The sequence below is a fragment of the Ranitomeya variabilis genome, chromosome 3, assembly GCF_051348905.1.
Source record: "Ranitomeya variabilis isolate aRanVar5 chromosome 3, aRanVar5.hap1, whole genome shotgun sequence".
Taxonomy (NCBI): domain Eukaryota; kingdom Metazoa; phylum Chordata; class Amphibia; order Anura; family Dendrobatidae; genus Ranitomeya; species Ranitomeya variabilis.
In genome coordinates this window covers 716636006-716656967 of record NC_135234.1, presented here as the reverse complement: position 1 = coordinate 716656967, position 20962 = coordinate 716636006, and the positions used below count along the sequence as shown (strand labels likewise).

The 20962-nt window shown below is 42.4% G+C and overlaps 1 protein-coding gene across 3 annotated transcripts in view; it reads right to left on the bottom strand.

The window, feature by feature from the left end:
* ATP8A2 (ATPase phospholipid transporting 8A2) overlaps positions 1-20962 on the bottom strand; it is a 1034865-nt gene that overhangs the window by 434646 nt on the left and 579257 nt on the right. For all 3 annotated transcript variants that reach the window (XR_013224076.1, XM_077298312.1, XM_077298313.1), the window contains one exon: positions 17114-17224. Coding sequence is in view for 2 of the 3 variants with exons in the window: in XM_077298312.1 (XP_077154427.1) it covers positions 17114-17224 (111 nt within the window). In the remaining variant the exon portion in view is untranslated. The remainder of the gene's footprint in view (positions 1-17113; positions 17225-20962) is intronic.

Below are 20962 nucleotides of genomic sequence, written 5' to 3'. Positions count from 1 at the left end.
ACAGCCAGTTCTGAAAATCTGACGTTAATAAGTAAATATTGGACGCAAATACAAAATATTGGATAATTTTTCTAATTAGATGGTAAAAAAGAACCACTCAGAAACATTGATAAAATACCCATCATATATAAAAATATAAGGGATATTGTTATGATTTTCCCAATGGCAGGGAAATCAAAATAACAACGGACTAGCTCTCGGGTGATGGAAACTAAAGTGACCGTGACCTGAACCTGACACAACACTGGAAGTAGCCGGGGAGTGTTTCCTACGATGCCCTAGACACCACGCGCCAGCCGGAGATCTAACTACCCCTATCAGAGGAATATACAGGCCTGCCTTACCTCCAGAGATGAACCCCAAAAGGAGATAGCAGCCCCCCACAGATATTGATGGTGAGTCAAGAGGAAAAGACATACGTAGGATGAACAGCAGATTTAGCACAGTGAGGTCCGCTTACTAGATAGCAGAAGTACAGGAAAGAGTCACTTCACGGTCAACTTCAAAACACTACTCAAAAACACCATCCTGAAATTACTTTAAAACTCCAGTGACAACTCATGCCACTGGAGTGGCAATTCCAGTCCACGAGAGCTTCCAGCTACAGAGAGTCACATTGCAGATAGCTGGACAAAAATAGCATAAACTAGAAACAAAATTCAACTTAGCTGAACAGGATCTTGAGGCAGGAGAAAGCAACAGAATGCTACTGATACATTGTTGGCCGGCATCAGACCAGCAGCCAAGCAGCCTTAAATAGGAAACTCCCCTAATGGGTGTCAACAGGTGATCAAGGATAGAAGAAGGCAAATAAGTGGCACTACCATAAAGCACCACCGGGGGAGCCCACAAACAGAATTCACAACAGTACCCCCCCCTTAAGGAGGGGGCACCGAACCCTCACCAGAACCACCAGGGCGATCTGGATGAGCAGTATGAAATGCACGAACCAAATCAGGAGCATGAACATCAGATGCTGTCACCCAAGAATTATCCTCCTGACCATAGCCCTTCCACTTAACCAGATACTGAAGTTTCCGTCTGGAAACACGGGAGTCCAAGATCTTTTCCACCACATACTCCAACTCACCCTCAACCAGCACAGGAGCAGGAGGATCAGCAGACGGAACAACCGGCACCTCATACCTCCGCAACAATGACCGATGAAAAACATTATGAATAGTAAAAGATGCTGGGAGGTCCAAACGAAAGGACACAGGATTGAGAACCTCCAGAATCCTATAAGGGCCGATAAACCGAGGCTTAAACTTAGGAGACGAGACCTTCATAGGAACAAATCGAGAAGACAACCAAACCAGGTCCCCAACACAAAGACGAGGACCGACACGCCGATGACGATTAGTGAACTGTTGAGTCTTCTCCTGGGACAACTTCAGATTGTCCACAACCTGTCCCCAAATCTGATGCATTCTATCAACCACAGCATCTACTCCAGGACAATCCGAAGACTCCAATTGACCGGACGAAAAGCGAGGGTGAAACCCTGAATTACAAAAAAATGGAGAAACCAAAGTGGCAGAACTGGCCCGATTGTTAAGGGCAAACTCTGCCAATGGCAAAAAATCAAGCCAATCGTCCTGATCAGCGGACACAAAACACCTCAAGTAAGTCTCCAAGGTCTGATTAGTACGCTCAGTCTGGCCATTAGTCTGAGGATGGAATGCAGACGAAAAAGACAAGTCGATGCCCATCCTGGCACAGAACGCCCGCCAAAATCTAGACACAAACTGAGTACCCCTGTCAGACACTATATTCTCAGGAATACCATGCAAACGCACAACATTCTGAAAAAATAGAGGGACCAGCTCAGAGGAGGAGGGCAATTTGGGCAAAGGTATCAAGTGAACCATCTTGGAAAAACGGTCACACACCACCCAGATGACGGACATCCTACGAGAAACAGGAAGGTCAGAAATAAAGTCCATAGAGATGTGCGTCCAAGGCCTCTTAGGAATAGGCAAGGGCAACAACAACCCGCTGGCCCGGGAACAGCAGGGCTTAGCCCGAGCACAAACATCACAAGACTGCACAAAAATACGTACATCTCGAGACAAGGAAGGCCACCAGAAGGACCTAGACACCAGATCCCTGGTGCCAAAAATTCCAGGATGACCTGCCAACGCGGAAGAGTGAACCTCCGAAATAACTCTACTGGTCCAGTCATCAGGGACAAACAGTCTACCAGGCGGACAGCGATCAGGCCTATCCACCTGAAACTCCTGCAAAGAGCGCCGCAGGTCTGGGGAGACAGCTGACAATATCACCCCATCCTTCAGGATGCCAGTAGGTTCGGAATCACCAGGCGAGTCAGGCTCAAAACTCCTAGAGAGGGCATCCGCCCTCACATTCTTAGACCCAGGCAGATATGAAACCACAAAGTTAAATCGAGAGAAAAACAACGACCAGCGCGCCTGTCTAGGATTCAGACGCCTGGCTGACTCAAGATAAATTAGATTTTTGTGGTCAGTCAAGACCACCACCTGGTGTCTAGCACCCTCAAGCCAATGACGCCACTCCTCAAATGCCCACTTCATGGCCAAGAGCTCCCGATTTCCAACATCATAATTTCGCTCAGCGGGCGAAAACTTTCGAGAGAAAAACGCACATGGTCTCATCACTGAGCAGTCAGGACCTTTCTGCGACAAAACTGCACCTGCTCCGATCTCGGAAGCATCTACTTCAACCTGGAACGGGAGCGAAACATCAGGCTGGCGCAACACAGGAGCAGAAGAAAAGCGGCGCTTAAGCTCCCGAAAGGCCTCCACAGCCGCAGAGGACCAATTAGCAACATCAGCACCCTTCTTGGTCAAATCAGTCAAAGGTTTAGCAATGGCAGAAAAACCCGCTATGAATCGGCGATAGAAATTAGCAAATCCCAAGAATTTCTGAAGACTCTTTAGAGAAGTAGGTTGTACCCAATCACAAATAGCCTGAACCTTAACAGGGTCCATCTCCATAGATGAAGGGGAAAAAATATATCCCAAAAAGGAAATTCTCTGAACCCCAAAAATACACTTTGAGCCCTTCACAAATAGAGAATTAGCTCGTAAAACCTGAAAAACTCTCCTGACCTGTTGAACATGAGATTCCCAGTCCTCCGAAAAAATCAAAATATCATCCAAATACACAATCATAAATTTATCCAGATATTCACGGAAAATATCGTGCATAAAGGACTGAAAAACGGAAGGGGCATTCGCGAGACCGAAAGGCATTACCAAATACTCAAAATGGCCTTCAGGCGTATTAAATGCGGTCTTCCACTCATCCCCCTGCTTAATCCGCACCAAATTATACGCACCACGTAGATCGATCTTAGTGAACCACTTCGCCCCCTTTATGCGAGCAAAAAGATCAGTCAGTAAAGGTAACGGGTACTGGTATTTAACTGTAATCTTATTCAGAAGTCGATAGTCGATACAAGGTCTCAATGAACCATCCTTTTTACCCACAAAGAAAAACCCTGCCCCCAGTGGAGACAAAGAGGGGCGAATATGACCCTTTTCCAAAGATTCTCTGATATACTCCCGCATAGCAGTATGTTCAGGTACAGACAAATTAAACAAGCGACCCTTAGGAAATTTACTACCGGGAATCAACTCAATAGCGCAGTCACACTCTCTGTGAGGGGGGAGAGAATCAGTTTTAGGCTCCTGAAAGACATCATAAAAATCTGACAGAAATGCTGGGATCTCAGAGGGAGTAGATGAAGAAATGGGAACCAAAGGTGCATCCCCATGAATCCCCTGACATCCCCAGCTCAGCACAGACATTGATCTCCAGTCCAAGACTGGATTATGAATTTGTAACCATGGTAATCCAAGTACTAATACGTCATGTAGATTATATAACACAAGGAAACGAATAATCTCCTGATGGTCTGGGGAAAGATGCATAGTCACTTGTGTCCAATATTGTGGTTTATTGCTAGCCAAAGGTGTAGAATCAATACCCTTTAAGGGAATAGAAACCTCCAGAGGCTCTAAATCAAACCCACAACGCTTGGCAAAGGACCAATCCATGAGACTCAGAGCGGCGCCAGAATCCACATAAGCATCCACAGTAACAGATGATAAAGTACAAATCAATGTCACGGACAAAAGAAATTTAGACTGCAAGGTACCCATAGAAAAAGATTTATCAACCTTTTTATCAACCTTCTTTATGCGTTTAGAGCATGCTGATATAACATGAGCTGGATCTCCACAATAGAAGCACAACCCATTTTTGCGCCTGTAATTCTGTCGTTCGCCTCTAGACAAAACACTATCGCATTGCATATGCTCTGGTGCCTTTTCAGAGGTCACCGCCAAATGGTGCACAGGTTTTTGCTCAGAAGACACCGCCATATGGTGCACAGGCTTTTGCTCAGAAGATACCGCCATATGGTGCACAGCTTTGCGCTCCCGTAAACGCCGATCAATCTGGATAGCCAATTTCATGGCATCATTCAGACCTGTAGGCACAGGGAACCCCACCATGACATCCTTCACGGCATCAGAGAGACCTTCTCTGAAATTAGCTGCTAGAGCGCACTCATTCCATTTAGTAAGCACCGACCATTTACGAAATTTTTGGCAGTATATCTCAGCTTCATCTTGCCCTTGGGAAAGAGCTATCAAGGCTTTCTCAGCCAAAATCTCTAAATTAGGTTCTTCATAAAGCAACCCCAAAGCCAGAAAAAACGCATCTACATTTAATAACGCAGGATCCCCTGGCGACAATGCAAATGCCCAACTTTGTGGGTCACCCCGCAATAGAGAAATAACAATTTTAACCTGTTGCGCAGGATCACCAGCAGAGTGAGATTTCAGAGACAAAAACAATTTACAATTCTCTCTGAAATTCAAAAAACGGGATCTGTCTCCGGTAAAAAATTCAGGCATAGGGATCTTAGGTTCAGACATTGGAGCACGTATAAGAAAATCTTGTAAGTTCTGGACCTTTGTAGCCAGGTTATTCAGACCTGCAACCAAACTCTGTGGATCCATGATTCAAACAGGTGTAACCAAAGCCATTCAGAGATTAAGAGGAGAGGAAAAAAAAAAAAAAAAGGCTGAAGACTGCAGTTTAAGCAAGGAGTACAAATAAGCACTAAGGTGCACTTTCCAAACACAGAAGGGAAAAAAAACCTTTTCATATCCTTTCCTGCTTTAGTGCATAGTTTTAACACATGCGGGCCGGCCAAACTGTTATGATTTTCCCAATGGCAGGGAAATCAAAATAACAACGGACTAGCTCTCGGGTGATGGAAACTAAAGTGACCGTGACCTGAACCTGACACAACACTGGAAGTAGCCGGGGAGTGTTTCCTACGATGCCCTAGACACCACGCGCCAGCCGGAGATCTAACTACCCCTATCAGAGGAATATACAGGCCTGCCTTACCTCCAGAGATGAACCCCAAAAGGAGATAGCAGCCCCCCACAGATATTGATGGTGAGTCAAGAGGAAAAGACATACGTAGGATGAACAGCAGATTTAGCACAGTGAGGTCCGCTTACTAGATAGCAGAAGTACAGGAAAGAGTCACTTCACGGTCAACTTCAAAACACTACTCAAAAACACCATCCTGAAATTACTTTAAAACTCCAGTGACAACTCATGCCACTGGAGTGGCAATTCCAGTCCACGAGAGCTTCCAGCTACAGAGAGTCACATTGCAGATAGCTGGACAAAAATAGCATAAACTAGAAACAAAATTCAACTTAGCTGAACAGGATCTTGAGGCAGGAGAAAGCAACAGAATGCTACTGATACATTGTTGGCCGGCATCAGACCAGCAGCCAAGCAGCCTTAAATAGGAAACTCCCCTAATGGGTGTCAACAGGTGATCAAGGATAGAAGAAGGCAAATAAGTGGCACTACCATAAAGCACCACCGGGGGAGCCCACAAACAGAATTCACAACAGGATATATAGCACAACTAGAGGGTAGAGATGTGTAACCAGTGGTTTATGTCTCTGTCACCAACCAAGTGTCTGTAAAGATTCAAACTTTAAGGCCATGTTCACAAAATGCTGTATTATTTTTTTTAAACTGCTGTAAAAACACGGCAACCTTTCCAGAACTCTTGAGAAAAAATGCAGCACATTTGTAATGTGTGAACATAACCTAAAAGCAAAGTCCATTTGAAAGGATAACTACTAGTGATGAGTGTTATTTGAGCATGCTCGGGTGTTATTATCTTGGCGTACTTTAGTAATACATTCTAGTCCCCGCGGCTGCATGTTTTGCGACGGTAGACAGCCAAAACACAGGCCGGGATTGACTGATTGTTTGGACTGAGATGCCGTGGCATGACCTTAAAAGGCCTTAAAAAGGCGGTTCATGCTTGGAAACCCACCAGTGTGGCTGAATTACAATTATTCTGCAAAGATGAGTGGGCCAAAATTCCTCCAGAGTGTTGTAAAAGACTCACTGGCAGTTATCGCAAATGCTTGATTGCAGTTGTTGCTGCTAATGGTGGCCCAACCAGTTATTAGTTTTTTCGCACGGGGCCCTGAAGGTTTGGATTTCTTTTTCCCTTAATAATAAAGATCTTCGCTTCTAAACTGCATTTAGTGTTTACTCGTGTTATCTTTGCCGAATATTTACATTTGTTTGGTGTTCTGAAACATTTAAGTGTGACAAACATGAAAAAGAAAAGTTAATCAGGACAGGGTAAACACTTATTCACAACTGTATTTGAATTTTGGTTTCATTTATGTTCTGGGAAAATATGTTGGTGGTGACATGAACTTTTATATGTTTTTTTCATTATTTTCATTTTTTTTAATAAACATTTTTCTTGATCTACCTAGGTCAATCTGTGATCTGTGCTTGTACAATGCACTGACATAATGTATTTAGATTCTGAGCCTCAATGGGGACAGTGATGTCTGTAAAGTGCTGTGGAATTAATGGTGCCATATAAGAGAGTAAAATAAATTGACAAATATTTCAGTGTAGTGTAATTACTGATCTTCCATGAAGTCCAGGCACAATTTGGTCTCCAGAAGTGTGCAAACATGGCAAACATGAGGGCATTCAGAAGGCCCTCTGGCTCTCAGGAAAAAGCTATTGGTACCTTCATCCACAGCAGTAAAAGTCAAATGCTGGCTGTGTAACACAGCTGGCACCCAAATTGTATGAAGGGAGCTCAGCTCTTGAGCCCGCTCCATAAATGCAGTGTGGAAAACAGCTGTGCATGTACGGTGGATGCCGCAGGTTGAAACCTGGACGAGGAGGACCGCCTTGGTGCAGAGGACCCTGCCACTTTTCTGGGTTCACCGTGTAGTAGACATGAATTGAATATTATCAGAAAATCTTGGCCATCAAGAAACAGCAGTGGGTTGTATAAGAAATATTAACCTAAAGAACAGAGACTGTATATAGCGACATAGTGTATATTTTTTATAGAAAGGGAAAGCTTCAAAAACTAATTCCAGTCATAGCTCAGTGTTTCCAGGCTTTGGCCTTCTCCCAAAATAGTCTGCCCTCTGACTTTCTAATGCGTCTCATAATCCTGGGCGCTGGCAGTGAACTGAATGAGTCCACGTTGTCTCCCATAGTGAAGCACTGTATATGTATTGGTAGGAAGCCAGAAAGACACATGTAGAAAATATTCAAGATTAGGCGCTTCTACGCAGATAGTGTGGCTAATAGATACAGAGATGTAGAAGCTCACAAATCTTGTGGGATGAAGAGATGTCTACTCTATGGGCCTGTACATACCAAAGTGTGCAGTCCTGACCTTCCCTTACTGTTCATTTTGTATTGATGTAGAGACTCCTACGCACTCTCAAATATCGCAATCCTTTCTCTAAAACCTATCGCCTTAAGCAAAGAAAGATTGTGACTTGTGCAGCGCAATATCTGGCCCAAGAGTGTTTCATTGAGACTCGAGTTATAGTGCTGTGAAACAGTACCTGCCCCCATCCCAAGGTCTTCTATTTTTTCATTTTTGTCACACTTGAGTATTTCAGATCATCATGCTACTTTTAAAGAAGTTTCCAGGACTAAGATTTTGGTGACCTATTCTTAAAATTGGTCATTACAGGTGATATCTTGGACTTTAACACAGGTGGCCCATCCTTAGGATAGGTCATTGATGTCTGATCGGTGGTGATGCGACACCCAGCACCCCTGCCAATCAGCTGTTCTCGGTGTCGGCGGTAGCCAGAATTGCACAGCACAGCTCCATTGATGGAATAGTGGCTACGGATGGGTAATGCACATCCACCTCTTATTGCTTTGAATGGATGGCGGATGTGTGGTACCCAGCCGCAGCCACTATATAGTCGACCAAACTTTTCTGTGCAGTTTCACAACTGAGTAGTTCTGGCTGCATCGACACCGGGAACAGCTGATCAGCGGGGATGCCGTGTGTGGCACCCACATCAATCAAACATTGATGACCTATCCTCAGGACATAATATTAAAGTCCTGGCTGACCCCTTTAATATCAGATAATATTCTTTGGGGTAAGCTTCATGGCACCTCCACTGATCAGCTGTTACTAGGTCCCGCGGTGGCTGGATGTGTACACCAGGAATTCCAACTGCTCCAAGCATTGTTGTGCCATTGGTTCAAACTGTGCTCTCTCCCTAACTGCAAATATAGACAGCTTTGCCTCTGCGGCATCATTGGAGTGTGTGGTCACTGAAAAGACCCGGATCCTGCCAGCTTAAGAGCAGCGCTTGCAAGCTGTAAAGCAAACAACTTGCAAGCGTGCTCTCTTTGACTAGAAAACTGACCATTTCTGATAGACTGCAGAGGTATGCTATGCAACAAGCTGTACACAATATAATTAAAAATCCCTCCATTCTTGAGAACAGAGAGAATTGGTTCTGAGCCGAAACATTGTCACATCTACGGACTAATAAAGTCCAGTTATTTTTTGGGTGTGTTGCTTTTTTGGAGGGATTTGGAGATGCCATGAGTTTGGCAGCTTGCACCCGAACTAAACGAGGACTTATGCTGCTTTGATTCCCAGTTTCTATAGTACAGTGCAGGGAAAAAAGTATTTAGTTAGCCACCAATTTTGCAAGTTCTCCTACTTAAAAAGATGAGAGGCCTGTAATTGACATCACAGGAAGACAACAACTATGAAAGTCAAAATGAATAAACAAATCCAGAAAATCACCTTGTCTGATTTGGCAAGATTTATTTTGCAAATTATGGTGGAAAATAAGTATTTGGTCATTAACAAAAGTTCATCTCAATATTTTGCTATATATCCTTTGTTGGCAATGACAGAGGTTAAACGTTTTCTGTAAGTCTTCACAAGGTTGGCACACACTGTTGGTGGTATGTTGGACCATTCCTCCATGCAGATCTCCTCTAGAGCAGTGATGTTTTGGGCCTGTCGCTGGGCAACACAGACTTTCAACTTCCTCCAAAGGTTTTCTATGGGGTTGAGATCTGGAGACTGGCTAGGCCACTCCAGGACTTTCATATGCTTCTTACAAAGCCACTCCTTCATTGCCCTGGCAGTGTGCTTGGGATCATTATCATGCTGAAAGACCCATCCACGTTTCATCTTCAATGCCCCTGCAGGAGGTTTTCACTCAAAATCTCACGATACATGGCCCCATTCATTCTTTCATGTACATAGATTCATCGTCCTGGTCCCTTTGCAGAGAAACAGCCCCAAAGCATGATGTTGCCACCCTCATTCTTCACAGTAGGTATGGTGTTCTTTGGACGCAACTCAGCATTCTGTCTCCTCCAAGCACGACGAGTTTTGTTTCTACTTTGGTTTCATCAGACCATATGACATTCTCCCAATACTCTTCTGGATAATTCAAATGCTCTCTAGAAAACTTCAGATGGTCCCGGACATGTACTGGCGTAAGCAGAGGGACACGTCTAGCACTGCAGGATCTGAGTCCCTGGTGGCGTAGTGTCTTACTGATGGTAGCCTTTGTTACGGTGGTCCCAGCTCTATGCAGGTCATTCACTAGGTTCCCTCAGTGTGGTTCTGGGATTTTTGCTCACCGTTCTTGTGATCATTTTGACCCCACAGAGGAGATCTTGCGTGGAGCCCCAGATCGAGGGATATTATCAGTGGTCTTGTATGTCTTCCATTTTCTTATTATTGCTCCCACAGTTGATTTCATCACACCAGGCTGCTTGCCTATTGCAGATTCAGTCTTCCCAGTCTGGTGCAGGGCTACAATTTTGTTTCTGGTGTCCTTCGACAGCTCTTTAGATTTCACCATAGTGGAGCTTGGAGTGTGACTGTTCGAGGTTGTGTCTTTTATACTGATAACAAGTTCAAACATTACTACAGGTAATGAATGGAGGACAGAGGAGCCTCTTAAAGAAAAAGTTACAGGTCTATGACAGCCAGATATCTTGCATGTTTTTAGGTGACCAAATACTAATTTTCCACCATAATTAGCAAAATAAATTTTGCCAAATTAGACAAGGTGATTTTCTGGATTTGCTGTCTAATTTTGACTCTCATAGTTGTGGTCTACCTATGATGTCAATTACAGGCCTCTCTCATCTTTTTCAGTGGGGAGAACTTGCACAGTTGGTGGCTGACTAAATACTTTTTTCCCCACTGTATATATCTCTCAATCTATCATTTATCTGAAAGCTGTGTATATTTATATTTATTTCACATCCATTTATCGCATACCAATCTAGATATTTCTGTATCTACCTATCTCAGTATATCACAAAAGTGAGTACACCCCTCACATTTTGTTAAATATTTTATTATAACTTTTGATGGGACCACACTGAAGATCTGACACTTTGATACAATGTAGCAGTAGTCAGTGTACAGCTTGTATAACCTTGTAACTTTGGTGCCATTAATGTCTAAACTGCTGGTAACAAAAGTGAGTACACCCCTAAATAAAAATGGCCAAATTGTGCCCAATTAATCATTTTCCCTCCCTGGTGTAATGTAACTCATTAGTGTTACAAGGTCTCAGGTGTGAATGGGGAGCAGTAGTGGTAAATTTGATGTTATCAATCTCACAGCCTCTCATACTGGTCACTGGAAGTTCAACATGGCACTTCATGGCAAAGAACCCTCTGAGGATTTGAAAAACGAATTGTTCCTTTACATAAAGATGGCCGAGGCTGTAAGAAGATTGCCAACACCCTGACACTGAGCGACAGTGTTACAGTGGCCAAGACCATACAGCAGTTTAACAAGACAGGTTCCACTCAGAAAAGGCCTCACCATGGTCAGTCAAAGAAGTTGAGTGCACGGTCTCAGCGTCATCTCCAGAGGTTGTCTTTTCATAATAGGTGTATGACTGCTGCAGAGATTAAAGGGGTGGGGTGGGGGTCTGCCTGTCAGTGCCTAGACCATTCACAACACGCTGAATCAAATTGGTCCTCATTGCTGTCATCCCAGAAGGAAGCCTCTTCTAAAGATGATGCACAAGAAAGCCTGCAAACACTTTTCTGAAGATAAGCAGACCAAGGACATGACTTACTGGAACCATGTCCTGCGGTCTGATGAGACCAAGATAAACTTATTTGGTTCAGATGGTATCAAGCGTGTGTGGTGGCAACCATAAGAGGAGTAAAAGACAAGTGTGTCTTGCCTAATGTCAACTATGGTGGTGGGAGTGTCATGGTTTGGGGATGCATGAGTGATGCCGACTGTTTGGCGCAATACTTAATTGAGGGAACAGTGAATTCCAACATATACTGCGACATACTGAAGCAGAGCATGATCCCCTCCCTTCAGAAACTGGGCCGTGGGCAGTATTCCAACATGATAATGACCCCGAACAACTCCAAGACGACTACTGCCTTTCTAAAGAAACTGAGAGTAAAGTTGCTGGACTGGCAACCCTATTGAGCATCAGTAGGGCATGATCAATATAGTGTCACAATATTGAAAATGGATACTTCAATGGGGAGGGATCCAAAGAAGATAAATATTAAACATATAGTATGTTGAGGGATCAGACAGAAAATACACAAAAATGGAGAGAGATGTCAAACATAAATGCACAATGACATATAAAAGACCTTACCAGTCAGGAAAACCCCTTGATGAAAGTAGGTCCAAAATGCGCATTGGGTGCAGTTTTCCAGGATGGTGAAGCCATCTATATGCCACTGTGCATTGTTTATTAATTCAATACGGTGACAATATACACTGCTCCAAAAAATAAAGGGAACACTAAAATACCACATCCTAGATATCACTGAATGAAATGTTCCAGTTTCAAATATTTATTCATTACATAGTGGAATGCGTTGAGAACATTAAAACATAATATGATCAATGAAAATCAAAATGAATATCCCATGGAGGTCTGGATTTGGATTGATACTCAAAATCAAAGTGGAAAATCAAATTACAGGTTGATCCAACTTCAGTGGAAATGCCTCAAGACAAGAAAATGATGATCAGTAGTGTGTGGCCTCCACGTGCCTGTATGACCTCCCTACAGTGCCTGAGCATGCTCCTGATGAGGCGGAGAATGTTCTCCTGAGGGAGATTAAAGTATCAGTCAACTCCTGGACAGCCTGTGGTGCAAAGTGGCGTTGATGGATGGAATGACACATGATGTCCTAGATGTGCTCGATGGGATTCAGGTCTGGGGAAAGGGCAGGCAAATCTATAGCATTGATGCCTTCATCCGTGCAGTGACTGCTAACATACTTCAGCTACATGAGGCCTAGCATTGTCATGCATCAGAAGGAACCCAATACCCATTGCACCTGCATATGGTCTCACAATGGGTCTGAGGATCTCATCCCGGTACCTAATGGCAGTCAGGGTAACTCTGGCTAGCACATGGAGGGCTGAGATGCCCTCCAAAGAAATGCCTCCCCACACCATTACTGACCCACTGCCAAACTGGTCATGCTGGAGGCAACAGAACATTCTCCATGGTGTCTCCAGACTCTGTCACATGCGCTGTGATGAGTGTAATCCTGCTCTCATCTGTGAAGAGCACCGGGCCCAATGTCAAATCTCTGATAAATGTCAATCGCCCTGCACAGTGTTGTGCTGTAAGCACAACACCCACTTGAGGACATCAGGCCCTCATGCCACCCTCATGGAGTCTGTTTCTGACAGTTTGAGCAGACACATGGATGTTAGTGGCCTGCTGGAGGTCATTTTGCAGGGCTCTGGCACTGCTCCTCCTGTTCCTCCTTGCACAAAGGAATAGATAGTGGTCCTGCTGCTGAGTTGCTGCCCTCCTACTTCCCCCTCCACGTTTCCTAGTGTACTGACCTGTCTCCTGATATCTGCTCCATGCTCTGGATATTGTGCTGACAGACACAGCTACCCTTTTTGTCACAGCTTGCATTGATGTGCCATCCTGGATGAGATGCATGACCTAAGCAACTTTGGTGGGTTGTAGACACTGCCTCATGTTACTGTACAGTACCTTTAGAGGTGAGAGCAATGACAATGCAAAAGTGACCAAAACAACAGACAAAAAGGATGAGAACAGAGAAATGGTCTGTGGTCACCCAGTGCGGAACCACTCCTTTATAGGGGTTGTCTTGCTAATTGCCTCTCATTTCTACCTGTTGTCTGTTCCATTTGCACAACAGCAGGAGAAAATGATTCACAATCGGTGTTGCTTATAACTGGACAGGTTGATTTCACAGAAGTGTGAATGACCTGCAGTTACATTGTGAATATATAGCATAACTGGGAAGGACAGGCTTAAATCCCAACTCTGCAGTGATTAGTGATTGATTAGAGCACAGTTCTCTCCAGCTCTGACAGACTGATTAGTATAGTCTCCATTAGCACAGACCCCGGCATCTCTCTCTCTCAGTTACAGTTCACATTTTAGCTGATCACTCACCAGCAGCACACTTGACTCTGGTTTGTCCAGCAGACTGACACTTTCTCAGGAGACTGCAACTCCATGAATATACTTCTTGCTTCTTAAAGAAACAGTGCAGGTGCATCTAATCAAGCACTACACAGCTAGGATTTAACCCTGTCCTTCCCAGTTATGCTAAATAATATATACCTATCATGTAAGTTATAGGATTCTTTTGTATCCAGGTGTGAGTATCCAGGTGTGAGTCAATGATGTCAATACTCACTGGAATGTTGTATTTTTAATGTCTGAATTTTGCATATACTATTTTAATTATCTAATAAAATAATTAGATAAAAAATGCTGAGACGTGCAAAAAAAAAGTAAAAGTATAATCACCTCTACAATCACTTAACCCATCCCCCCCTAAAAAAAAAGTCAAAATAAACACAGTCATGTACCAACCAGGAGGTCTATGGTAATTCATCCATGCTAAACGAGCACTACACGGTTTTGGGTTTTTGGGTATTCATACGAACCAATTCTAAACAATGTGCACACGTGGAAAGAACAAAGTTGCAGTTGGTTTATTTTTGTACTAGAAATTCAGCAGAAGTACTGAGTTGATCATATGTCTGGAAGTGCATTTCCTCCTGTTACAAGACATCTGCTGAGCTATGTATTATTATTAGATCCCATGAGCCGTGCATTATATTCATAATAAGATCAATGAAATATTTTATCAAAAAGAGTTCACCAAGGTAGATGGCACTATTTTATCTCTCTGTCCTGGCTCATAAAGGGAGGTCCAGTGCAAAATATTAACATAAGACATAAGTATTCTAATGCACACACTGAACATTCATTACTGATCACTAACAAATGCTAAAATAACAAAAAATAAAACTCTGGAGTGGGACTTTATACATATGCTAAACCTAGAAATGAATGATAAAAGTTTGTTGTTTGCAGGATTTTCTGCTTGTTTCTGTAACACACATCTCGTAAAGCACACAGGGGTTGGCCTCCACTGATCAGATCAAATTTCTGCTTGGGAATGGCTTCCATGGCTGGTTTTACCAGGGCTCAATCTTTCTGTCCTACTTCAGACATAGCAGAAGGGAGGAGACTCCTGCTGCAGCTAGTTGTCCTACAGTCAGACAGAGAATAGTGAGGAGAAAGAAGGACTTGGCTGATCTCATGGGACACAGAAAACTACTTATTTATAAACTACTCAGTTTAAATTGTTCTATGAAACAACTTATCGTCAAATAAAAGTAGAGATAAGAGGAGGAAGCAGGTGGATAGGTTTTAAATTTTTTTGTGTGCATTTTATATCTTATATGATTCGTTAAAGGGGTTCTTCAGGATTAGAAAAACATGGCTGCAGCATTCCAGACAGAGTGCCACACTTTTCCAATGGTTGTGACTGGTATTGCAGCTCTGCTGCACTTATATAAGTTTACTTTTTAGTTACTTACTGCAGGGTATTTGCTCATTTTATTTTTATTCTAGGTTCTGTCTGTTAAATGGCCTCAGTGTGAATGTGCACCTACACATTGCACTTATGAAACATGAGTTCCAGCTAATTTCTTTGGTTTTGCAGTAGTTTTTTGGACTTTGTAAATACAGGGGCGTGGGTTCCCCTTTTGGGGTTGTGTATCTTGTCAATAAGGTTCTCACAAACAGATGAAAAACAGTCAGGTCTGGGTCCGGCTCTGCCCTCTTCTAGTTTAAGGTCGGTCTACTGACACATAGTAAGGTGAACTACAAGTGTTAGGGGCCATCTTGATTGGGTACACCTTGTGGCGGTGGGATTGCTTTTACGCTTTTTTTTAATCAAAATAGTTTTAAGTAATTACTGTAGTGCTGCGGGGTTGATACACTGTGACAGATAGGGAGGGACCACAGAAAGTTCAACATAAAATCGTCTTTATTTTCAGACCCACATAACAGGAGTGATATCCTCCAGTTTGCAGCTGGGTTTCCACAAATAGTCCTTATTCCAACCCATTGCCGTGGCCAATGGGACCGCTGAAGTTCCTGGCTCGGTGTTAGCTCCACACAGACCTGGGTTGCACAGAGCCTCCTGCTCTGCAGCTTGCAAAACTCCAAAACTGACACACCGAAGGACAAACAGAGATTAAATGGAATCGTGGCCATAGAGCCACTTCCAAAACCTGAAGTGGAGAGAGGGATTCACCCCACTACCAAACCTGCAAATCTCTCTAAAGATAAAACACCTTGTCAGGTTTTTCATAACAATCGGACTGGGTCAACTACCTGGACCCAATCCACACTTCCTTTTATTTTGCCTTGTGACTCACAGGCTTTCTGCTGTAAACACAAGGCACTCCAGTGGGTTTAATATGACTCCATCCGCATCCTGGAGGACACATATAGACCCTCGTATATGATTCCCCTCACTACCTCACATTACACTATGTTTTTTACATCTTCCGTTAATGGCCGCTGTATGAACGTGCACCTACACATTGCACTTGTACCAACATGGGTTCCAACTAATTTCTTTGGTTTTACTTACTCGTATAAGCCTGAGCTGATACACACAAAATCCATGGACAAATGTGGCACTGTTTCTTGGAAATAAGTAGCCATGTTTTTCAAGGCTCAGAAAACAACCAAGTTCCTGGAAAACATTACTGTATCACGCTTAGTACTGAGTAACACACATACGTTAATGCTTTCTGATACAGTACCCATTTTATGACATGATTAAAATTTTCAGGGTGTGCCGAAAGTGACATTGTTGAGAAGCTCTAGATGTCCAGTGTAAAAGAGATTACTGACTTCTTCAGCCCCCTCCAGACAGAGAAGGTCACCAGCATTATTTCACCAGTGATATACACATCAAAGCCGAAGATGTGTTTTCAAGCTGCATTTAGTAGCTGTACGGTCTAGCCTGGGATTTATACATGGATTTGTTTTCTGAACGAAGGCATAACCGCACAGCTCTATGATAGCCAAGACAGCGCTATGCAAACTTGCGTTTGAAGTTGAAATCTAAAGAGCTGAGAAGATCTACGGCCAGGACTAAGCAGCCTGGAACATGTGCCCATATAGTATTGTGGCAGCTGTCTCTGTGCACTTAATGGATTTTGTGCATTTAGTTTGTGAGCACAGTAAGCTGATCCATTTTTAGCGGGATCTGTGCAAATGATGTTAAGCAAAATTTGCCACCTGATAAATGCCTGTGCCACTCTTGTCTGTAATACTTGGCTTAAGTAAAGGCCGAGCAGCGGATGTCCCTTGCAGCCGTGTAGACAATACTTAGCATGCTGGCGTGATATTCTTGTTTAGTTCGCCATTAATCTTACCTCAATGATGTACAGGACCACATTCTTGTAGAAACAGTAGAGGATGCATTTGGTTACTCGATTGTAGCTCCAAGCTCCATGGACAAGAAGAAGTTTCTCCAAATAAGAAAACTATAAAGAAGAATAAAATGGAAAATCAGATGAGACTTACTTTTTTTTCATACTTTATGATTTGGCAATGCTCAAAGGGAAATAAAAAAAATTCAAATGAGCATTTTCTTAAAAGGAAAGTAAACGATGTTGCTAGTGCCACCTATTGTGAGCAGAAACCTTGTACTCTATTGTTGACCCTTTATTGCGAAACTACTAGGGATATTAGCCATTTACAGGCATATGATTTGGGGTATGTTCACCTCATCAATGCTGATAAGTGAGCCCCAACTGCCCCCAAAGTTGTATTCAGAGAACAATATATTCAACCAGTTCATTAAATGGCCAGACGTTGACTTATAGGGTAGGGAACTTGATGGGTGGAAAAAGCGAGAGTGTTTTTTTTACCTTCCGGGAAAGCACCAATCTGCATTATTTTGCTGACCAAATTTTTCTACTCCATTTGACCTGAGATGAAATGTGTGAATACAGCGTAAAGTGGTGATATCGCAATCTGACTCAATTATTGAATAGTCTGAGCAACAGCCTTTGGTTCTCCTGCTCCATATAGTGACTGTATAGGAGCCACATGTTTAGCATCAAGGATGGTTCAGATTTCATCCTGTTCAACCAAGAACATCTTTCCCAAAATATGCTTTGGGAAAAGGTTTACTACTTCAAGAGGAAAGGATCATATCCTGTTGTTGGATCTAAACATATGGCAAGGAGCCATAATATGTCCATCTGTATCTAATATGAAGGTAGTACTCACAGATCAGCTTTTTTATATTTTGGCTGATTTGGTAATTTTACTTCAACAGTTTTTTTTTTTCCATTTTCAAATTTCTTTAATATTTTCTTTATATTTTTCCAGCTTAAATAGATATTAGTCCTAGGAAAGGTGATAATTAACCCCAGCGCTATGGCTGGACCCTATAAAATGCTTCATATAGAAATAAATGGACAGACTGTGTTTGTCAGTAAGAAAATTAAGCACCAGGTACTAATTGCTCTTAGAAATACCCAATTGGATGCAGTCGGTAATTACCAATCAATCTTCAGACGCCCAACCACCACCTGAACTCCATTCTCCATATGCACGGATTCAACACAAAACCTGGTAACTTTCTATTGCCGTGTGTGGGGTGAGTGGGACTTTGCCAGACAACATATTCGGTCAACTACTGTTTTTTGTATCATAATTTTATTTAACCCATGTTTATTTCAGATGGTCTTATTTAGATGGCCTTATTTACTACTGGTCTACACTTATGGTCTATGGTTCCACTATTTATTCAGTATTCTTCCTGTGCTTGCAATTTAGTATGCCATTAACCTACTATTCAACTGGACTTATAGTGATACTATTTAGTTCATTTTTGTGTGGTGCTTAATTTTCTTACTGCCCAACACAGTCCACCCGTTTATTTATGTACACATTGTTCTTCAGAACAGTGTATGAAGTTGCACTTTATAGGGTCCAGCTATAGAGCGGGGTTATCATTTCCTTTATTATCCATTTACAGTACACTATTGACAGGTGTCCACCATACCTTCTGCTCCTCAGCTATCAGTTGGATACCCCCCTCCTCCTTCTTCTACCTGATCCCCTATTACAGGCGCGGTTGTTTCTTCCATATCTTGAATGGTGATATTTGTTAAAATGGTGGGGGTCGTATCACTGGGATTTCCACGATTGAAATGCCAAGTCCAATGCCGCTCTTCAACAAGCAAGTCTAAGGAAGAATTTGTGGCAAGCAGTGAACTAGCCATAGCATGATGAAAATGGCTGCCATTTCCCCGCCTCTGGTAAGGGAAGCGGCACCATGATTTGAGTGCACAGTGATACGCAGTCTAATGGCTGGGACTGTGGCTGTCACTCTTTTGGGTACACTACAGAGGTCCCCATTTTGAAAGCACTGTGCTGTCAAAAATTTATAGGCACGATGACTAATGCTCCTAAGGTTATTATGGATGGGGCAAAATATATATTCAGCAATCATATGCACTAATAACAACTAGACCCAATTAATGACCATTAAGTTGAGAATGTTTGGGGGGGTCTAAGGTTGCTCTCTGCCATCTACCGCATATTCATGACTTTTGAGCTGAAATACATAAAATATTTGGTGTACAAACAATCATTACCCTGTTTTGTCACAATGTGAGAACTGTAGGGCATTTTGGTTTAGTAACTTGTTTGCTGTTTCTTATTGAAATTAATGCTGCGATGAGTGTCCTAATAGCTAATTCAAATGTAATTATTAATTTGAAAAAGTTATTAAAAATACAGCAAATTTATGTGAAACTATAGGGATGGTCCGAAAGAAAAACGTATTTTCATCCTAAACGCCTATCAATAATTTAATCACTAATCTAATGAACTGTGATTAAAAATACCGTGTTGTTCCCTCTCTATTATTACTGCTTTATTTATTTATTATTTTACAACTTCCTCTGATGACTCTTTGTTTGAGAATCCATGTGCATACTGGGATAGTCAAATGAAGGGTCTTCAGGAGACAAAGGCTGCGGTCACTGCTGCAGCCCCCACCCTAAAATGGAGTGTAATCAGTGATGTCAGTTTCAGGGGCTGGGCTAGTCCCTGCTCTACAGAGCATGTGCCGATTGTCAATTCTGACACATGCTCAGTAGATTCTTTCAGTAGATGCATTTGGCTTCTCTCAATTGAATAAAATTGAAAGAAGCTGGGGGAGTTAAATTGGCACGTGACCGCCCACTCACACCCGGAATACTGGGGAATTTCCAGATTCAGCAGCCTACAGTCACACACTGATTGCAGACCTTTTTCCCCAAGCCATAAGAAACCCTCTAAGGCAGGGCACTCTGCAATGGGGAGGGTAATTAGACTTTTTTGATCATATTATCCTGCCTAATATCTTTTGTACTACCCTGAGTGATGCTATAACCTATTGCAGAATTTGTATCACTACAGATACAGATTCTGCAATAGGACCCAAAATCTTCTAGGAAGCATAAAGATGTAATGAGAGATCCACCACATGGCAGTCATAATGCTATAGTCCTCAGTCATTTTACTGCCAGAAACAAAATGTTAACAGATGAGTAGCAGGCTCTGAAATGCAGTCTGGAAGGTGCTAAGTCCCGGCAGATAGCAAAGAATTTATAATACACACATTGCTTTCATAGGAGACAGATCGGGAGTTCTTCTGGAAAGAATGCATCAGCAAACTCCAATGTGCTGTGACCAGGGTCTTAACCGAGCTGTATAAATCATTAGGTAACACAAGCTTAAATGCAAAAGCAAAAAAAAGTTACCTTAAAAATAGAGAATAAATATATATACAAAACATCTATTACAAGATGCTTTATGACAACACCCTAAGCCAGCCATTTACACACAGGAGATACGTTTGTATTATAGGAAGTAAAATTTTGCTCCTTCCAATTTCCATATAAAGCACTGTACCTTATACAAGCAAAATTGATCCAATCCCTTTGACCATCTAAAAAATTGCAGTTCTCAATAATAATTTCTGATCAGTGTAATAATTGGTAAGTGTAAACTCAGCCTTAGAGGGAAATTACATTACTAGGGTCATGAATCAATAGATTCAACCACTGTAATAATGAGAAACATACAGTACATTGATCGTATGCATGTAGCTATAGTCCATGGTTAATGAAACATTTATAGTACACTATAAACTAGTACTACCTTATGTGTTCCGACTGTTAACACAAATTATAAAAAGAAAATATTTCCCTTTAAAAATA